The sequence below is a fragment of the Perca flavescens genome, chromosome 11 (genome assembly GCF_004354835.1).
Source record: "Perca flavescens isolate YP-PL-M2 chromosome 11, PFLA_1.0, whole genome shotgun sequence".
In the NCBI taxonomy this organism is placed as follows: Eukaryota; Metazoa; Chordata; class Actinopteri; order Perciformes; family Percidae; genus Perca; species Perca flavescens.
The window spans coordinates 4,974,928-4,996,556 of NC_041341.1; the positions used below are offsets into that span (position 1 = coordinate 4,974,928).

General features: G+C 40.2%; 1 protein-coding gene across 1 annotated transcript; it reads right to left on the minus strand.

Moving 5' to 3' along the window:
- Positions 1 to 18,018: 18,018 nt before the first annotated feature.
- LOC114564688 (ladderlectin-like) lies at positions 18,019 to 20,200 on the minus strand. Its single transcript, XM_028592181.1, has 5 exons — positions 20,114 to 20,200; positions 19,431 to 19,520; positions 18,921 to 19,055; positions 18,179 to 18,293; positions 18,019 to 18,083 (listed from the first exon to the last, which is right to left on the minus strand). The coding sequence occupies exons 1-5, from the start codon at positions 20,174 to 20,176 to the stop codon at positions 18,019 to 18,021; spliced, it is 468 nt and encodes a 155-aa protein (XP_028447982.1). The 5' UTR covers positions 20,177 to 20,200.
- Positions 20,201 to 21,629: the final 1,429 nt, after the last annotated feature.

Consider the following 21,629-nt stretch of genomic DNA (forward strand, 5'->3'; position numbering starts at 1 on the left):
GTCGATAACAACAGGGCTCTTGCTGGACAGATAAACCACAGTGTCATTGGCATACATCTGAATGCCAACTTCAGGACATACTTCAAGCAGCTTGTTCACATACAGGCTGAAGAGAACAGGCCCCAGTATGGTTCCCTGCGGGATTCCGGTCGTAATTTTACATGGGGCAGACTTTGCATAATCAATAACTACACATTGTTCTCGACCCTGTAAATATGACTCGAACCATGATAATGCCTGGTGTGATGTATTATAAGTATGTTTGCTGCTGGCTCTTTGGTATGGTATAGTGCATCTCCAGATGCTGAAGTCACAACCAGATGCCTAGCACTGGTCCACCATCCCTAACTGTAGCCGGACCTCAATCCTTTATCGTGTCTAGCTGTGCTGTGGTCTGAGGTGCTGTGATGGTCAAACTTCTAGTACAGTTTTTCACCGGTCCTGCAGTTTGTAGGGGGAGTGAGATAGACCAGACTGACACACACAAGGCACTGTGTGGCACAAAACAGAACTCCAAAAAGCATTATTTGTTCTTTTATCAATATTATCACTTGGAAAAACTTCTACTCATTTTAGTAAAATCCATAGAAATTGTGCTGAAAAGGAAACAGTGGTTTTGAAATTGTTCTGTTTTAGATTACTTTAAGGGTTGTGTTTTTGCAAATAGTGAAAGCCAATCAAAACAAAACAAAATTTTCTTTAGAGTAGTTTTAAAAAAAATAAAAAGATCTGAACACCTTATTTATTAAACACCTTATTTATTAATTCTACTATTCTTCCTGTTGAGTCACGACAAAAGCTCATGACTCAACAACGCAGCATATATAAATAATCTGTTTAGTGGTTTTATAACCTGTATAAAAGCAAAAAAAGTTCAATGAATCATTTCTTTAAAAGAAAAGGAAATAACCAAAATAAAATGTTTTCAACATCAATATCAATTGATAATTTAGTTGTAAACAATTTGTGATATAGCAACCCAAAAACTCCCTGGAGTATATATATCGATATTAAATTAACTATCATGATGAATTAAAGTTTTTAGGCCTATAGAGCAAACCTAAGTACTTCTAATTCGACGTCTATTTATCCAATTTGTTACCTAATAAGAAAACATATCACATTCTATAATTTATGATAAAAACTGTACCCAAATCATAGATGAACCTAAATTCCACATGCACAACTCCTGTTTTTCTCTTATCTCTGGGTGTGTGTGTGGTGCTATGGCCTTGCTCCTCTGTATCCTAGTCTACAGTGAGGGTTTAACCAATCACCTCACTGAGTGTCTCTGCTGCTCTTGTTGTGGTTGTTAGATGTCATCAGGAATTTGTGCCTTTTGCAGTGAGATATAATACGTTACCAGTTGGTCCTCATACAGTGGTGTGTCCGGTGGGTGTCCTCTTCACCCAAGTCCAATGTGTGGAGGTGCTGTAAACAAAATCTCAAAGGGTAACAGGTTAAGTCGCTTGTGCTTGCGCATTTTCAGAACCCTCAGTACAATATGCAGAGATTTTGTCAAGGGTAGGCATGTTGCGTTTTGAATGCAAACCACTATACTTGAGATTTTGGTTGGAATTCTCCATTTTGGAATTATTTCAGTGAGTAGGGCTTTGGCTACTACACTTGCTGTCTGTTTTGACATGACACATGCCTGACAGTAGTCTTGATCCAAAAAACATCATTTGTGAACCAATGTTGTTTCACCATTGTGAAACAATTGTTTTTCCCTCAATTGTATTTCCATCATACTAATCATTCCCCCTTTTACACATGGTTTTAAACCATGTGTCAACTTTGCAAAATTAGGAAAGAAAAGGCTGGATAGCCTTCTTTTAGGAAAATGAGCTCTACTGCTTGTACTGAGAGATGAGATGGCAGAGGTCCAGATCAGATAGCATCAGAAACACCTACAACAGAGAAGCCCACACTGCTAGAGTCTCTGGAAGAAGAACTGTCAACATAAAAAATGAGATCAGGGTTAGTGAGAGGTGTGTCAGAGAGGTCAGGTCATGTTATTCAGACCCCCTGTAGCTCTGCAACACCATTGTTCCTCTCTGTCATCTGGTGTGTGGAGAAGAAAATCAGGGTTAAGAACTCTGTTCTGTCTGTTAGAGTAACATTTGGCAATTTATCAGAGTAGTAATATCTAAGGTACCTGGCCACAGATAGATAGTTTTTCATTCTGTTCCCTAAAATGTGTGACACAAAATGTGGAACAGGACGTATTTAATGCTTCAAGCTGCAGAATCAAGTTAAGCAGAGAAATTTGCAACCAGACGGAGTTTGTCGCCGTGGTGTTGCAGCAACACAGAGCCACGCAGCTCTTGTGCTTATCATCGGTCTGCATAAACTGTTTTTAGGGATCTGGTAGACCCTTACCATGGATCAGGGAGCTCAATGGGTTACAATTGCATAAATAGAAATAAACTTTCTCTAATAGGAGCATATGTCCAGAAGGACAAGACTTTTCCAAATTATATGTTTGTGAAAGTTCCATGCTACGTTTACACGTGGCCGGCTATTTTCATAAACGGACATTTCAACCTCTCTGTTTTAAAAAATAACATTGTACACAGCTTTCAGTTTTCAGAAAAGTGTTTGTTTACATGTACCCGTGTATATGCCGTCAATGCAGTCAAGAACACGCCAGACCTGTAGGTGGCGGTGTAACGAGAAGCTCAAGCCCACGTCAGCCAATCAGAATCCCGGAAATAGCAACAACAGCAACAAATCACTTCCTCTGTCTCTCTCTCAGCTGCCTAAACCTCCGTTTGTCTCAGTTTACATGCAAACGTACAAACGAAGATTGCAAAAATCTCCACTCTAGCCGGAGTTTTTAGAAAGACTCGGTTTCAGAGGTGAATTATCCGTTTGCGTGTAAACAAAGGGTACCAACTAAGGGATGTCTCTGTTTGTAAAAATAACCACGTACGTGTAAACAGGGTCCTAGTTAACTATTAGATGTTTGAGTGAGATGGATTTTGCCATCAATTGTGAACACATGACCCAGAAAAAAAAAAAAAACTTCCTGTTGAACAAACCGGACTTTTTATTTATTTTTTTTTTCATTTTATGTGTTTTATTTTTAGCTTCATAACGTTCTGCAGTAAGAAGTTTTACAGTGACATCAGGAACGTTCACAGACATTTTTTGGTGACAGACTCAAGTAAAAATCCTAATCGTTAACACTAAACTGAAAAAGCTGCTATTCTGTTAATTTTACATGAAAACAGCACTGTACCAATAAAAACTCTCTTGAGGAAGAAAAAGCAGATGCAGCCTTGAGAGAGGGAGAAAAAACACACAAGGAGTTGAGCACTTAAAAAAAAAAGAACGATATTGGTTGTCAGTCAAGCATGCAGCTACAACACAGTCAGTATCAGTCCAAATCAGATGTGAGGTTGTCAAACTGTCATTATGTCTCTAAAGCCATTCTTCATCAGGCCCTGTAGTAACATGAGCTGTGTAGTGCAGGTTGTCAGGTTTCATGCAGTCAGAGCCAGGGCTGATTACAGACACCGCCTCAGTGAGCTCATTTTAGCCACACTGTGATTAACAAATGTGGTTTTGTTAGATGCATCATTATGAGAAATTCTCAATCCATCAGATGGTGAAGTTAAAACAATGTTAAAGTGCACATTAAATCACGACCAAGCCAAATAAGTGGACATAAATCAGACACCAAAAACAACTGAGCTGTCTTCAGTTTCCCATGTACATGAGAGAGGAACAGAGAACTGTTCTTCTACTGCTTGACCTGTAGCCCCAACTGACCAAATAAAATGACCACTAAGCATCGGTGTCAAATCTTTAGCTCTAATAATCAAGTTTGTAGCACCAGAGTGAACAAAAAAAGTGAGTGGAACCCCTTTAACTTTACACTCAGTAGTAGGCATTTTTCTTGTAGGCTTCAGAAGATAACATACTATAAGTTGGTTTAACTTTTTAGATTCTTTTTCAAAACTTTCTAAGCTATCGATAGACCCAAATAGCAAAACAAAAACAGTGTATCAGTGCCAAGCATTTCTTCATTGCATGAAGGGAGTGTGTGTGGTAGCAGTACCTTCCTCATCAGCTTTTGGACTCAGTCAAACAGAGGGACTAGTGCTGTTCTCTGTCTGAGGTGGTTTTTGCTTTTTCTTCTGGCAGTTACATACCCAATGTCCAAAGTCCTTACAGTACCAACACTGGTCTGGGTTGTAGGGCTCATTATTTTGTCCACGGTACCCACCTCGGCCTCCTCTGCCTCGACCACGCCATTTGTGCCCGTGGCCTTTTTCGGGTCCACGCTCCATATGTTGCCCACCAGCCTGTTGTAACATGCAGACAAATGCTTCAGACATGGTTTTCTCACGTACTCGTTGGTCTTTCCACCCGATGCAGGTGTGACTGATGTTGTCGGTCCTGTCCCAGAGTTGAGTCTGTGTTCTCTTCGTCCCTCTGTTTTTCCAGCTCGTCTTCCTGGTTTTTAGAGAAAGCTCAGAATATGGGCTTTGGTTAGGTTGTAGAACTGATGAGGAGCTTATTGGTGTGTTTTTGCATTCTTTCCCTGAATCACTACCTCTTTTATCTATATGTTAAAACATTCTTTCTTTTTCCTGTACTCAGTAGCTATAATCCTCTGTCTTAATTTAGTCTTTTTTCATTAGTTTTCGCTGTTGTTCTACTAAATCTTGTTCCAACATTTTCAATTTGTCCATACTTTATCGACCAATACGGCAGACCCTCTAGACATTCTGAACCATATTTCTTTATCATCTCGTCCTCCACGGCTCCCGTAGGAATGTGGGATTTGGATCTGTTATTCCCCATTACCAAAATGGGAGAATTAATTCTTTATCTTTATGAATAGCCGTCACTATAAGGCCAAGTTCTACTTTCAGCAAACCCTATGCACAAATCCCAACAGTTCTCTTGACTGTTTACCTTGAGATTTTATCCAGAAATATAATATCACACTTGTGTTGGAGAGATCCTCAGAAATATACCCCTTATTTGTTCAGAAATACCACTAGAATGATCATGAATGTAATTACCCAAATCATTATACAAAATCCCCAAAAGGTGGTCAATCTATTCAGTTTACAACATCAGTATTTGTTTCTGAAATATTCATTAGCCAATTCAAATCACTTTCAAATTAAATCATTTAATTTTGATCTTACCGTCCTGCTTGAAATTGCTTCCTTGATCGTCGGATCGATGTGGAATCAGTGGAGTCCTCCGTGGTTCTGATCCTCTCTCTCAAAATGCTTTTTAGACGAGGTACTAAACCTCTAAACCAAGTTAGGTTTTTGTATTTTATTAAAAATATATTTGCAAATATAGGAGGAACATAAATTTCACAAAAGACAGCAGTCCAGTGTGGAAAAGTTTCTACATTTCTCACAGGCAGTCTGATACACATGAAGACAATTGAAAAACACAAGAGACATCTCGGAGTCATTTTGTTCTTTCCCCTCTGCCCCACTTTCACCCTGAGGTCACCTGAAGGGAGGAGTGAATAGGCAGAGGAAGATAGTTTACTGTGACCTTGTACCTTTATCAGTTCAGATCAACAGTGCTCACATCATGTTCCAGACTTTGTGATTCTCACTTAATCAGAATCAGAATCTACATGTGGGAATGAGATAAACTCCCTTTCAGCATTGTGAGAGAAACTTAAAATGAATCATGCTTAAATGTAAATTTACCATTACAACTGTAACCATGGAGATTGATATGAGGATCATTTTCTGAATATAATAATTAATGTTAGGCCTACCATAAATTGCTATTTCAAAAAAATCATTTATTTAAAACAGCTAATAATGCAGTGTGATGTTAAATCAAACTAAGTCCCACACATAAATATGCTCATGTTTTTTTTTAGTCTTTGCTATTAATATTCATCAACTGCAAAATTATAAAATTGCGTTTTTGAATAACTATGCATGGAACAAAGAAGTAGGCTAGTATTGATTTATGACCATTATAGGACGAAGGGAGAACATCTCTCTTTGATTAATATCATAAAAGGTAAAGTTAGGTTTTGCTGCTTACCGACTCATTTGAACAGAGAAAGAGAGTGGTCTGCTCGAGACAGCACCACAGGGAACTTCACGCTGTGGACGCATGTGATGAGATCTCGTGGGACGAAATCTCGTCGCACCTCTATTTGTTACTGTACTTTAGTAGAATTTGTTTTTACTTTAACTCCACTACATTTCCTTAATAAAATGTATACTTTAACTTCCTGTTTCTTGTTGCAGACGACAACGGCAGACGCTTAACGCTTAACGTCTTGCGATTTAAAGTCCTCCACAACGAAATACAGTCACTAATTACACCGTTTAGCTGTATTTTAACCGTACCTGTCTGGCCGCAGTTTCTCCGTTGTTTGCAAAACTTTCCTCCGCTCCGTTAGCTAACGTCTAGGTATTTGTTGTGCTAACGGCTAGTTAGCCTGCCTGCTAGCGGGAGTTAAAGCGAACCACTCAGGATTTTGCCTCCTTGGAAATCTATTCTATATTTTGGTAGCAGTAACGGGCTATCCACAGCTTGCTAACACAAGCAGGAGCACTTGTGAAGGTTTTTAGGTTTTAGGAGAAGGCCTCCATCAACGTTGCTACTAGCTAAACTAGCAAGCTACACGATGCCCCCCCTCAGCTGTTCACCTGGCTGTGACTCGTGCCTCCTGTTCAGCCAGAAGATAGTGGAACTTGAAGACAGAATATCGACTCTCCACCAGATCAAGGCAAGTGAAGAGTTCCTTGACTCCATTATCATTGGAAGTTCCCCTCACACACACACTGTCGGATGTCTTGATTCCACTATGCCCTGCACTACTCTCACCCCACCACGCACTAATACAACCTCTAACCCTGTTGTCTCTCCTCGGCTTCTGCCGAGGACCCAGCCAGCTCTGCTGACCAGCTCCACTCCACACCAACCTGAGCCATGGCGTGTAAACAAGCACCAGAGCAGGCGGTCAGGACAACGCTCAGCCCCAGCCCAACCCCTACGACTAGAAAACCGCTACAGCATTCTGATGAACGACGAGGAGTTCCCTTCTCTGCCACGTCCCCACGCAGCTCATCCTGGTCCATCCACACAGTCGATGCGCCCATTGAGGGCGGACTCTCCCCCCTCGGACTCATCAATCTCCACGCTGGTCATCGGAAGCTCCATGGTAAGGGACCTCCACATTCCCCCTTTACCTAGCGGTCCCTCCAAGGTCTACTGCTTCCCCGGTGCCAAGGTCCGTGACATCCAGGACAAACTTCCCGGCATCCTCGCCCGCCACGCCAAGGTCAACAACATCATTGTGCATGTGGGCACAAACGACATCAGAGAGAGACGGTCGATAGCACTCCAGGAAGACTTCACCAGTCTCATCACCATCCTGATGGGCAAGGTAAATGGATTGTCATCTCTGGGCCTCTACCTACCTACAGGAAGGGTGCGGAGAGATGGACTGTTCTGGCTCCACACCTGGCTGGAACCACTCTGCACTTCCCTGAGCATTCCCTATGTCGACAACTTCAACTTGTTCTGGGAGATGCCCAACCTGCTGAAGCGTGATGGTCTCCATCCAAACCGACACGGAGCCAGGCTGCTATCTGACAACATAACGACCACACTGAAAGGCAAGTATTGTCATTCTGTTGAAAATATCACAGATTCATGTCCCCCAGGTATTGATCCTGATAGCACTATACAAGTGGGTGATTCTGAAAATGTTTTCTGCAGGATAACAAGTAGTACTATTATTATTCCAGTAACGTGTAGAACTGGTGCTATTCCAGTCACATGTAGTACTAGTGCTATTCCAATTATAATCAACAATAGACCACACAAAGTGGTGAATAGAGGGGCAATACTTAACCTAATTGGAATTAAAACTACCACTGCAATGATAGAAAAGGATAGGAAAATTAGATGTGGATTAGTAAATGTCAGGTCTCTGTCTTCTAAAGTAGTACTAGTAAATGAATTCTGATATCTGATAATCAAATTGATTTATTCTGTCTTACTGAAACATGGCTAGGCCATGAAGAAAATGTTAGTCTAAATGAAGCGACTCTTCCCAGTCATATTAATACTCAAATTCGTAGAGGCTCAGGCCGAGGAGGGGGAGTTGCAGCCATATTTGATTCAAGCCTGTTAATTAACCCTAAACCCAAACTAAATTATAACTCTTTTGAAAGCCTTGTTCTTAATCTTCAACATCCAACACGGAAATCAGTACAGCCAATTATATTTATTGTTGTCTACCGAGCTCCAGGTCCGTATTCTGAATTTTTATCTGAATTCTCAGAGTTTTTATCATGTGTAGTACTTAAATCAGACAAAGTACTTATTGTTGGTGATTTTAATATCCATGTGGACGTTGACAGCAATAGCCTTACTACTGCTTTCAACTCACTTCTAGATTTTATTGGCTTCAGTCAGAGTGTGCATGAGGCCACGCACCGTTTTAACCACACCCTCGACCTCGTGCTGGCATATGGTATCAAAATTGAAGATGTATTAGTATTCCCGCAAAATCCTTTATTATCAGACCATTTCTTAATTACTTTCGAATTCTTCATACCCGATTATACGACATTAGATAAAAGCTTCTATACTAGATGCCTATCTGACAGTGCTATAGCGAAATTTAAGGAAGATATTCCAACAGCACTAAACTCATTACCTTTTAATACAACAGAGGACCTTTATCTTCTCCGTGAACCATCACCTTATCATGGTGGAGAGGTTTGTGTGTCTCTGTGAACCTGAGGGCTGTGTTGTCTGGAGCTTTGTGCTCCTGGTAGGGTCTCCCAAGGCAAAGTGGTCTCAGGTGAGGGGCCAGACAAAGAATGGTTCAAAAACCCTATGGAAAAACAAGGTAGAGATGGAGTGACCCTGCCCGGAGGAAGCCCGGGGCCCCCGTCTGGAGCCAAGCCCAGACGGCGGGCCTGGTGGCCGGGTTTGCCACGAAGCCCGAACAAGCTACGTGGCTCCCATCTTTTTACTTTTTACTTTTAAGTTTATTTGAATAGGGACAAGTATGTTACATAAGCTTGGGCCTTTACATTAAATTCAACAATACATAGTTAAAATAAACATATTAAAACACTATTACACAATAACGATGAAGCAGATAGTCAGTGGTCACATGCTTGACCTATGATTAAAAAGTCTTTGAGTTTGTGTTTGAAAAGGACCCAGTTTGACTCTCCTTTCAGTTCAGTGGGTAAACAATTCCAAGCTTTTGTGCCTTGTACAGAGAAAGCTGATTGTCCAAATGAAGTACAACATTTCGGGATCTGGCAGTTCCCGTTCTGTGCTCCTCTAGTCCGTGAACCCACAGCTCTGAGAGCAACTATGCACTCACTCAAGACCTGTGGTGCTTGCTGATTTAAACATTTATACATCAGCTTCAGCAAAGAAAATTTTATGAAATTTACAAAAGATAAAATATTTAAATTCCTTAGACTAACACAGTGATGTGACCTAATGGATTTCCTATCTAGAATTTTAACCGCTCTGTTATAAATCATTTGAATTGGCTTAACTGTAGTAACAGTAGCCTGTGACCATGTGCAGATGCAGTAACTTATATGCGAGAAGATCATGGCATGCATGAAAGTGTGAGCAGCATAAAACGGTAAGTAGTCCCTGATCAATCTGAATGTATAAAGATTAGCATTGGCTACTCGACATATTTTTTTAATATGACTGTCAAATTTAAGTTGAGAGTCTAGTACAAGGCCCAGGTATTTGACCTCTGAGACCTGCTGGATCTTATGCCCATTTATCCGTAAATTTAGTTCTTCTGACATGGACTTGAATCTTGAGGCAAAGCAAATAGACATAGTCTTTTTAACATTCAATGTCAGCCCTGCATATTGAAACTACACCGCCACATTTTGCAGGTGTTTTGCCAGTTCAACAGAAACTGCATGCACACTTTTCCCTCGCACATAAACCACTGCATCGTCAGCATACATCTGAAATCCTGCTGCGGGACATGAGTTTGGGAGATCATTAATATACAAAGTAAAAAGCAATGGCCCAAGAATGGACCCTTGCGGTACTCCTGTATTCATTTTTAAGAATGTAGACATTTCATTATTAACCACCACACACTCTGTTCGAGATATGATTTGAACCATTGTAAAGCTAATGGTGTAAAGTTAAAATTTGACAATTTGTGGATAAGGATATCATGATTTAAAGTGTCAAATGCCTTTTTGAGATCCAAAAAGACGGCACCAACGATTTCTCCCTTATCTATTGCAAATTTGAGTTGTTCCACAAAGAAACAATTTGCCGTTTCGGTGGAGTATTGAGGACGGAAGCCAAATTGTAATGGGTGTAAAATGTTATTTGATTGTATAAAAGTCATAAGTTGCCCATACACTATTTTCTCTAACACCTTTGAAAATACCGGTAAGATGCTTACAGGGCGATAATTGCATGCCTGGTCGGGTGTTCCTGACTTAAATAATGGAATAACTTTAGCCTGTTTCCAGATTTTAGGGAATTGTCCGCTCTGAATAGACAAATTGATCAAGTGTGTTAGAGGCTTTACTAAATTGTTTCTATTTCGTTTCAAAAGGACTGTATTTATGTGAAAAAGATCCTTACTCTAGCTGTTGTTAACTGAATCTATCGCTTCAAGCACTTTTACCTCATTAGTCATTTGAAGTGAGAATGAAGAGTATTGGTTTATTGATTGTATAGTGAACTTTGGTTGCTGTTCTACATTAACTTGTTGCACCAGTTCTTCCACTGACAAAACAAAAAACATATTAAATTCCAATGCTATTTGTTTACTGTCCCTAATCTGCCTGTCTCCATTTCTAAGTTCATGGATGGTCTTTGATTTGCCTGATGGTTTCACAATACCATTTATTTGCTTCCACATTATGAGAGGACTTCCCTTGGCTTCTGTTATTGTTGTGATGTAATATTCCGCTTTTGCTTTTCTTATATTTTTAGTGACTCGGTTTCTCAAACTTTTAAAAATATTTATATCAGTACTTAGTTTGGTCTTAACTGATTTTTTCAGAGCCAGATCTCTTTCTTTCATTAATTTTTTCAAGTCCTCATTAATCCAGGGTAATGTTCTCTTCTTCAAATGCTTTTGCTTTTTAAGAAATTTAGAAATGATCCCTTCAACCTTATTCATTACCTCTTTACAGCAGCAATGCACATCGTCGTTGTCCATAACTAAGCTCCAGTCAAGGGCATTTAATTCATTATCAACAGCAGAAAAATCTCGCTTTAAAATAGTCAATATATTTGACTGAGTTTGATTTATATTTAATAAACGTTTTTTAGATAATTTCCGGGCAACAAGAATCATGTTATGATCAGACAAACCAGTTAGAAAATTGTATGATTTCAAAATACGATCATCCTTGTTCGAGAAAACTAGATCTATTTGTGTTCTTGAAGATTTTGAGATCCTTGTAGCACCCTTAATTAGTTGGGAGAACTCAAATTTAGTCATTAAGGTTTTGAGTTTTTTCCTTTTACCAGAATTAGACCAGTCTATATCAAAATCGCCTAATACAATAACTTCTGACTTATGGGCCACCAATTTCATTAATTTGCTCAACTCCTCATAAAACACATCTTTAAAAGAAGGAGGATTATATAAAATCACAATTTTAAAATGCATACTTGATGATAATGAGATCTCAACACAAATAAATTCAATATTTAACTCATGTTCAAAAGTAACTTCTGTGCATGTCATATAATCTCTTAAATAAAGTGCAACTCCTCCTCCTCTTCCAACTTTCCTGTCATTTCTATAACATTTATAACCAGGGATATCAATTAAACCTGTTTGAATCCCACTATGAAGCCAGGTTTCACTCAGGCCTAAAAAGTGTAAGTTCGAGTCCATTACCAGCGATTTAACCTCATCATGCTTTGGCAGCAGGCTCCTAATATTCAAATGTGCTCCAAAAATACCTTTAGGTTTGCTTTTGCTGTCCCATAAAATTTTCGCATGGTTCACAGTGGGAAAAAACTGGTGAGATTCATGTTTACTCACTGTTTTTAAAGATGCATCAGGCATCTGTCTTTCATTCCGACAACGATTTCCCGAGTCCTTCTGCACTTGCATCTCCATAGTACAGGACAACGTTCCACCGACAAGGCTAGCCAACCTTGCCACCGAAACAGGGCATACGCGTCGTAGTACGTCCTCCTGCGGTAAAATTCTCCTTTCCCCCTGCGCCAGAGAGTGTAGCGCCAGATCAGCCTCGTTCACCGTCGCTTGTCCCCCTGCACCCTCCTGTCCAGGCCCCGGGGCACAGCCTCCCTCTGGTAACAACACACCCATCGCAGAAAGGAGAACATCCGCAGCGGTGTCCGAGAAGCAGAAAGACGGCGTACCCAGCCGGGCGGTGTCCCTCACCTGCATCATCTCCACCTCCAGCGCAGACCGAGCCGCAGTGGCGGCCGATGGACCTGACCACAAGATGTCGCCGTGCGTAACAGGACCTGGATTGAGGTGAATGTCACCGGCTAACAACATTAGCAGACATAGCACTTTAGTAGTTTTCGTCCAAACGGCTAGCATCTTTTTCTTTCGAGTGTATGGTATATCCGGTTTAGCGCATCTCTCCAGCCCATGGGCCCACCACCTGTGGGAGGAACCGCTGGGGTCGGGTGCGCTGCCACATGGGTGGCAGTGAAGGTCAGGGGCCTCGACGGACCAGACCCGGGCAGCAGACGCTGGCTCTGGGGACGTGGAACGTCACCTCTCTGTGGGGGAAGGAGCCGGAACTGGTGCGGGAGGTGGAGCGCTACCGGTTAGATCTGGTGGGCCTTACCTCTACGCACAGTTCTCGGTTCTGGAACCGTACTCCTGGATAGGGGTTGGACTCTTTTCTTCTCCGGAGTTGCCCAGGGTGTGAGGCGCCGGGCGGGTGTGGGGATACTCACAAGCCCCCGGCTGAGCGCCGCTACGTTGGAGTTTACCCCGGTGGACGAGAGGGTCGCCTCCCTACGCCTGCGGGTTGTGGGGGGGAAAACTCTGACTGTTGTTTGTGCATATGCACCAAACAGGAGTTCGGAGTATTCGGCCTTAACTCACACCTCCGGCGGAGCTTTTCGTGCATCCCTGTGGAGGCTGGGGGCATTGAACCCGAGTGGACAATGTTCAAAATACCATAAACACATCTCAAAATGAAGCATTTGCATCAAATGGCAAACACTTTTTTCATAATAGTAACGTTTTGGATATACCATGTACACACTGTTGTCCTAAATCTAAAACTCTTTTGTCTTTCATAGGCTTATAGCTACATTTACAATGTTCTAGAGAGAAAGTCATCTTCTGAGAGTGGTTGAAAAGTGCACAGTAAACTACAATGTAATGTTACAGTAAAACAGAAAATATTTATTGGGCAAAACATTACGTTTGTAAGAATAGTACAGTGTTGTATGAAACAAGAAAACAAAAGTACAAAGGTATCATTTTTACAATAAAGGTATGTGTGTGTGTGTGTGTGTGTGTGTGTGTGTGTGTGTGTGTGTGTGTGTGTTTGTGCGAGCTTGTGTGTTGAGGTGGGAGGGGGGGCGAACTGTATGCACTTTGTGTACAACAAAGTCTGATTGATTTATAATCCTGAAAAAGTCATTAGATAGTTGCATGCCGTTTGGATGCCACTGTAAAGCTACTCAAGATGGGCTTCTCTCATTGGTCAGTCCGTGGTTGATCACATGATGAATACGGGGCCGTCCACACGGAAATGTTTTTTTATGCAAACGCACATGTTTTGCATCGTTTGGGCCGACCGTCCAGACGAATCCTGCAAACGCACTGCCTGAAAACGCACTGGTCTCAGGGTGAAAAAATCCGAAAACGGCTCTCGTTTGGCTTCGTATGGATGGTGAATACGGATCTGTATCGATGATGTCATTGCCACACCCCTCTTTTACACCCTCTCCCACGGCCGCTGACGCACACAACTGCGGTGTAGCTAAGCGAGCATGTCCCATCCCCATGGTTACACCAGCTGACTTCATCTAAATACTGTCTCTGCTCCCTGACCCTTCACTCTGGATTCTACACAAGATATATTGCTAACGTTATGTAGCCAACGTTAAACATCGCTAAAGTAGCTGACCGCTCCAGCAGCGAAGTAACGTTAACGTTAGCTGCTATGGCTATCTGTTTATAAAGTGGAAGTAGATAACTTATCAACTAGCTAGCTAATCTGTCTGCTTATCAACTCCTTGAACGGATTATAGTAACTTTTACCACGGCTTATTGTAGAAAGGCTACTGCAAGAAAAAATACGTATAGATTATTAAAAAGACATCATTCATGGATCACTGATGTTTGTTCGACTGCCGATGTCAGAGCGTTTATTGAAAATAAAAAGTAATCCAACAGCACAGTATACAACGTAAACAAAGACACGTTTTCTTGCGGCGGCCTTCATAAAATGAGCAGTGGTGAAAGTTATTATAGTCCAAGGATGTATTAAGAGAACATTATAATCTAGTCATGTTATGATGGGAAGTGGAAATTAACTATGCTCTTCTTCTCCGTTTTAGGTGAATTTCTGTAGCAGAAACAGCGCCGCCTATAGGCCTGGACTATGAAGTAGCGTATTGAGTCATTTACAAGTGGATTCGTTTGGACGCAACTATTCTTGAAACGAATCCAGGGAAGACGGGTAAAAAAAAGATCGTTTTGGTACGTGTGGACGGGGCCTGGGTGTGGCGTTCATCTCATCAGAGATGGCTCTCCTTCTTTCTCTTCTTCCCTCCTCCTCCTCTTCGTTGTTATCCCCTGTTTCTCCCTCCTACTCCTCTTACTCTCTGTCTATTGTTGGCATCCATTGTTCAAAACAGGTAATCTGACCTTTGACCTTTGTATAGGCCTATACTAAAGCAGTGATTGGTTAGTGTTCAGTTATGACATAATGTGTTTGCAAATGTGAGGAGTGTGTGTGTGCCCTGGTAAATAAGTGTAGCATTTTGATTGGTTGTGTTTAGAAAAGGAAAGCAAGTCACTTCCTGTTAGATTTTTGTGTCTTATGTAGAGAATTGTGTGTAATGTTTTGAAAGAAGTGTTTTATGCAATTGAAAACTGAGTGAAAGGCTGAGAAATAGCGTATGGTTTTGGAGATTTGCTTTGTAGTTTTGCACTTTGAGTGAGAGGTTTCAAAAATCGTGTGACATGAAAAGATTTTGTGTGCAAGCAGTTGGAAAAAACTAACATTTTGAAGCAGTCCTGCACATTGTCTATTTGATGTCATGAAGCCAGTTGTGTCATCTTCTGGCCAATACCTCACTGAGATCAGCTCTTGTCTTTAGACCCAAAGGTTGGGAGTTCAAGCCCCCAGGGTAAATATTAATGATTTGTCCCTTTTAGAAAACAACAACAGGACCAGACACTGTTTTTGTGACAATATGTCTTTTATTTTTGAATGCTTAGTTGATTATATAGTAAAAGGAAATCAGATGAATAAAGAACACAACACATCAGTTTTAAGAATAAAAAGTAACCAGTACATTAAACCAGTGGACTATATGAATTATTAATAGTTATTATGAAGTGTTATTACAGTTGCATTCTCCTCTTGAATCACAGAAAGTTCTGACAAAATATACACTTTTATTTTCTATTTGGATTAAAAGATAATCACCACTCATGTCTGATAGGTTTACCTTTGGACGGAGTCAGTCTAGCTGTTTCCAGTCTTTATGCTAAGCTAGCTAATGTCTGCTTGAGGGAACTTATTTAGTGTACGCACGAGTCATATCGATCTGAACAATAGTTCTCAGAGAGAAATCTAATTAGTGTGTTAATATTTTATCAGATGAGGGGGCGCTGTTTATAACAGATAATATTCAGTAAAGTAAAATGGAAAAGATGTGCGAGTATTGAAATGTTTTCTGTATTTCATTTTGTGTTATTTACTGTAGATTAAAAGTCCAATTACTGATTAGTTTTTGTCCAGCTCAGTGAGCCAGTTTCTGTCTAATTTTAAACCCAAATGTGAACTGTTCCCTAACTCTTCAGATAATAAACAAGTGAAAGTGAGTCATCTGTCAGCAGAGAGCTGTTTCTGTCTGCTGAACAAACTGAAAGTGAATCAATGATAGAGATTATAGATGAGCTGGAGAGGCATCATGATGGTGTGGTAGAGTTACACACACAGGTTCTTGGAGGAGACGAAAGAAGCCTGGTAGGTACTACAAGGCCTGTCGTTCCAGTTCTTTCCTGTAGAGAGTTGCCAACCAATGAATTACATTTACAGTTTTTTCCAACTGCTTACACATGTTTTCAAAACTATGTCTCCTTTTTTCAAAACTCTACACACAATTCCTAAAACTGCCCACACAAAATGCTAAATGCCTCACATCTCATTCAAAATGAAACTCTGCATTCAAAATACCATTACACATCTCAAAATGAAGCATTTGCATCAAATGGCAAACACTTTTTTCATAATAGTACATTTTTGGATATAACATGTACACACTGTTGTTCTAAATCTAAAGCTCTTTTGTCTTTCATAGGCTTATATCTAAATTTACAATGTTCTAGAGATAAAGTAAATCTGCTGAGAGGGGTTGAAATGTGCACAGTAAAAAATAATGTAATGTTACAGTAAAACAGAAAATATTTATTGGGCAAAACATCACGTTAGAGTAGCACAGTTTTGTATACAGTAGCATGAAACAAGAAAACAAAAGTATACAGTTTTTTCCAACTGCTTACAGACAAAATCTTTTCATGTCACACAATTTTTGAAACCTCTCACTCAAAGTTCTAAACTACACAGCAAATCTCCAAAACCAGAAGCTATTTCTCAGCCTTTCACTCAGCTTTCAATTGCATGAAACACTTTTTTCAAAACATTACACACAATTCTCTACCTAAAACACAAAAATCTAACAGGAAGTGACTTGATTACCTGTTTTAAACAATGGATGCCAACAATAGACAGAGAGCAAGGGGAGTAGGAGGAAGAGACAGGGGATAACAACGAAGAGGAGGAGGAGGAGGAGGGAAGAAGAGGAAGAAGGAGAGCCATCTCTGATGAGATCAGGGAGAGAAGCCCATCTTGAGTAGCTTTAAGGTGGCGTCCATACTGCATGCAACTAAATAATGAATATTTCAGCATTACAAATCAATCAGACTTTGTTTTGCACAAAGTGCATACAATTCTGTCCCCCCCCACACACCCGCCCCGACACACAAACACTCACAACACACACACACACACACACACATATTCTTTATTCTATAAATTATATCTTTGGTTTACATATGTTTATACTTTAAGACAGAATTGTATGCACTTACTTTGTTTGCAAAACAAAGTCTGATAGATTAGTAATGCTGAAATATTCATTAGATAGCTGCATGCAGTATGGACGCCACTGTAAAGCTACTCAAGATGGCCTTCTCCTTAGAGATCAGGGAGATGGCTCTCCTTCTTACTCTTCTTCTCTCCCCCTCCTCTTCGTTGTTATCCCCTGTCTCTCCCTCCTACTCCTCTTACTCTCTGTCTATTGTTGGCATCCGTTGTTCAAAACAGGTAATGTGACCTTTGACCTTTGTATAGGCCTATACTAAATCAGTGATTGGTTAGTGTTCAGTTATGACATAATGTGTTTGCAAATGTGAGGAGTGTGTGTGTGTGCCCTGGTAAATAAGTGTAGCATTTTGATTGGTTGTGTTTAGAAATGGATAACAACTCACTTCCTGTTAGATGTTTGTGTTTTAGGTAGAGAATTGTGTGTAATGTTTTGAAAAAAGTGTTTTATGCAATTGAAAGCTGAGTGAAAGGCTGAGAAATAGCTTCTGGTTTTGGAGATTTGCTGTGTAGTTTAGCACTTTGAGTGAGAGGTTTCAAAAATCGTGTCACATGAAAAGATTTTGTGTGTAAGCAGTTGGAAAAAACTGTAATAACAAACTTTTATAATTTAGACTGCCACATACGACAATATGTTTTTAATATATATTATTCATATTAGTATTATTTACCTTCAAAGTTCATCTCAACACAGGTTCTTGGAGCAGACGAAAGAAGCCTGGTTGGTACAAGTCAAGTCGTTCCAGTTTACTGTAGAGAGAGTTTACAACCAATGTAACTGATTACATTTAACTTTTATATTTAAAAGTGCAACATATAACAAGATGTTTTAAATATTTTTTTACCTCCACCCCCGTTCATCGTAAGACAGAACTCCGTTCCACCAGCGTTGTTAGGCTCCCCCGCATTCCAGCTTGCGTAGTCAAATTTGGATCCATCAGACCAAAGCCACGTAAACAGCTGGAGGAGAAAGATTGTTTTAATGTCAAAGTGAAATCAAGAGTTTGTTTTAATACTCATTCAGGCCAAAAGACTTCTTATTTTCTACAACAAGTCATGAGACCCAGCGCGTTCTCATGAATGGGTTTGTAAGATATTGTATGAAATCATATGCACAATCGCCTAATTATGTGCGAAATCCTACGAAATTAGTCAACAGCCTGCCGGTCACATGACAGTTAAATTTAGCTGAGAAAAGGTGACAGTGAGCCGGGTACTGTGCATCATGCAGCGACGACAGTTACATTTAGACACCAAAACAACTAGTTAAGATCAGGATTCAGGACATGAACACTCGTTTACAGGGTGATAGTCTTTTGTTTTCTTCTTCACTTCTTCAGGACATGAACTCTGCTCCCAGGCTTCAGAGCCCTGTGTTTTAGGAGCCAAAGATCCCCCCCATCCTCCTCCCTATGAGGATCTTCATGCTCTTATACAGCAGCAGTCAATGTGCTGCTGACAGTAATAAAGATGTGGAATACATACAGATTACAGAGCTTTACTTTTCACAGCTATATGTACGAATGCTTCATAGAACAGGCTGAGAGACAGGTGACATCACTTCCTGTGTGATGATAAAAGTCTCACCTTCACTGCGTCGGTGCCTCCGATCCAGGCAGTTGTCTGTGCACCGGTCAACTTGGAAATCTGGTTTTTGATGAATCCATGTTCCGCATCTGAGTGGATGGAAGCCAGATGCCCCCCAGCGGACTGGCAGAAGTTCTAATGGAGACAATATCATCAGTTTACAACATTAGAAAGAAACACAATCATAATCACATTATTAACAGATCTCAGGGCAGTTTTATAGTCACAGGGCACGTTTTTATACTTTTAATCAGTAGTGGAAGAAGTATTCAGATCCTTTACTTAATACTAATACCACACTGTGAAAATACTCTGTTACAGTAAATCTTCTGAAATGAAAATGTTACTTAAATAAAAGTATGTAAGTATCATTGGTATTAACGGGTGTTCATGTCTGGGAGAGTTTGACCATTTTCTTAATTATGTGGTATTAGTAGTTTTACTGTAGTAAAGTATTACAGTACATTGGTATTAAGCATACATGTGTTATGATGGATGGAACTGCTGTACCTCTGCATCAGACCAGGTCTTTGTCTGGATGTAGAAAGCGAAACAGCGAGTGCCTAACTGATTCCAACCAACAGGGCAGGAAGCTTGACCCTGTATGAAGAAATAAGCCAAAAACAATCAGACTAGTCTATATCTACAACAGGTCATTTACTGATTGTTCCTCCTCTGTGCTGTGGAGATAGAGCTGCCAAAAACAATCAGACTAGTCTATATCAACAACTGGTCATTTACTGATTGTTCCTCCTCTGTGCTGTGGAGATAGAGCTGGCAATGCAAGACTACAATCAGAGCAACCCAACGAGTCAGAGATACTGTTCTGACCTGTTTATTATAAGTTACACAAGACTTTAACAGCCTCTAACTCAGCCAGTTAAGAGCTACATTTAGCTTTACATGTTATATGAATATGGTCCCTGGAGCACAAGTTTTGTCAGCCCACAGTTTTCAATGCACATTAAAGAGTGCAATTATTATTAACAAAAATGGAACAAGCATTTGTATCTATATGTGCAATAACATCTGCTGAACAGGGCCGACATTTACTCAGAAGTGAAGATAGTAAGCTGTTTATTAAAAGATGTGTATTATAACAGAAAGTGTATTTTTACTGTATCTACACACAAAAATTTCATTTTTAATTATTTTCGTAATTTTAGTGATTTATTTCTTAAGAGTGTACTTACATATGCAGTCAACAGTCCGCTGGACAAACAGAGCAACAAAGCTAATGGAAAGACTGATGTCATCTGTGGAAAGAAGTTAAACAAAGTCAACATACATCAGACAAGGAAAGAATGTCAGACAATGAATGACTGCAACTGATCATTAATGAGCCATTCATCAAATTAAAGTATCCAGATTAGTTAATAGTGTATTATGAAAAATAGATATGGTTTAATATTTGATAGATTATACATTGTCATCCGCTGACTGCAACTCTGATTGCCCAGGGGCATCTTTACCAGACGTTTAACTGGGGGATCCCGAGGTGTTCCCAGGCCAGGTTGGAGATATAATCTCTCCCCCTAGTTCTGGGTCTTCCCCGAGGCCTCCTCCCAGCTTGACGTTCCTGGAACACCTCCCTAGGGAGGCGCCCAGGGGGCATCCTTACCAGATGCCCAAACCACCTCAATGAGCTCCAGTCATTACCGAGCCTTCATGACCATAGGTGAGGGTAGAAACTCAAACAGGCTGGTAGATCGAGAACTTTGCCTTTTGGCTCAGAACACACAAATTGTGTATGTAATAGTGCCCCCGCTGAGCTGATTCTCCAGTCAACCTCCTGCTCTGTTGTCCCTTCACTCTCAAACAAGTCTAGAGGAACTTAAACTGCTGCACTTGGGGAAAGGACTCATTCCTTCCCCTAAAAATGTCCTCTCAATACAGACAGGATTATTTATTAATAAAAGTAAAATAGATGAAATTGTGATAATACATTGAAATATAAATACCTTTGCTGAGGTGGTGATTGGCTGACACAGAACAAGAACAAGCTGATGACTGTCACTGAAAGAAAATGTCACAGATCTGAATATTAAACACTCAATAATAACAAATGAGGTCAAACTTCACCTGATTTACATCATTAATGCATTCACTATATGCACTCATTTTTATCTTTACTCTTACTCTCTCTTTAAATAAACTACTCAACAGAATAAACTCTGCAATCTAACATTTATACATTTTTCAGGCAAATCTTTCTTTCAATGATAATGATAATACAATGTGAAAACGTCCATTAAACTCACATCAGTAATCTTTGTACTGCCTGGTTTGGTTTGGTTTGGAGGGAAAAGAGAGTCACTTATATACCTTAGAAAGGGGAGTGGTCTTAATCATGATTGACAGTTCATGCAATGACGCAGGTAAAGACTTGATATTTAACAGGGTGTTAAAGTCAGGGTCAGTGATAAGCCTGGCAAACTCGATTCCTTTTAAGGATTTGGGTTATTCTGAGTCACTCACTAAACTGATCCGGGTTGTGCGAATCACTTGAGTCACTTGAGTCAGTATTGCTAAATCCTAGTCCTACTTGCCACCTCATGTAGCTGCCCACAGGAGAGCCATTTAGTCACGGGAAAGAAAGCATTTTGACTTAACTTAGTGTAGCCTAAGCAATATATAGGCTTTCAATGTAGACATAGAAACATGAACGTAGAAATGCCCGGAGTGAATACTTTTTTTTTTTAATCCATC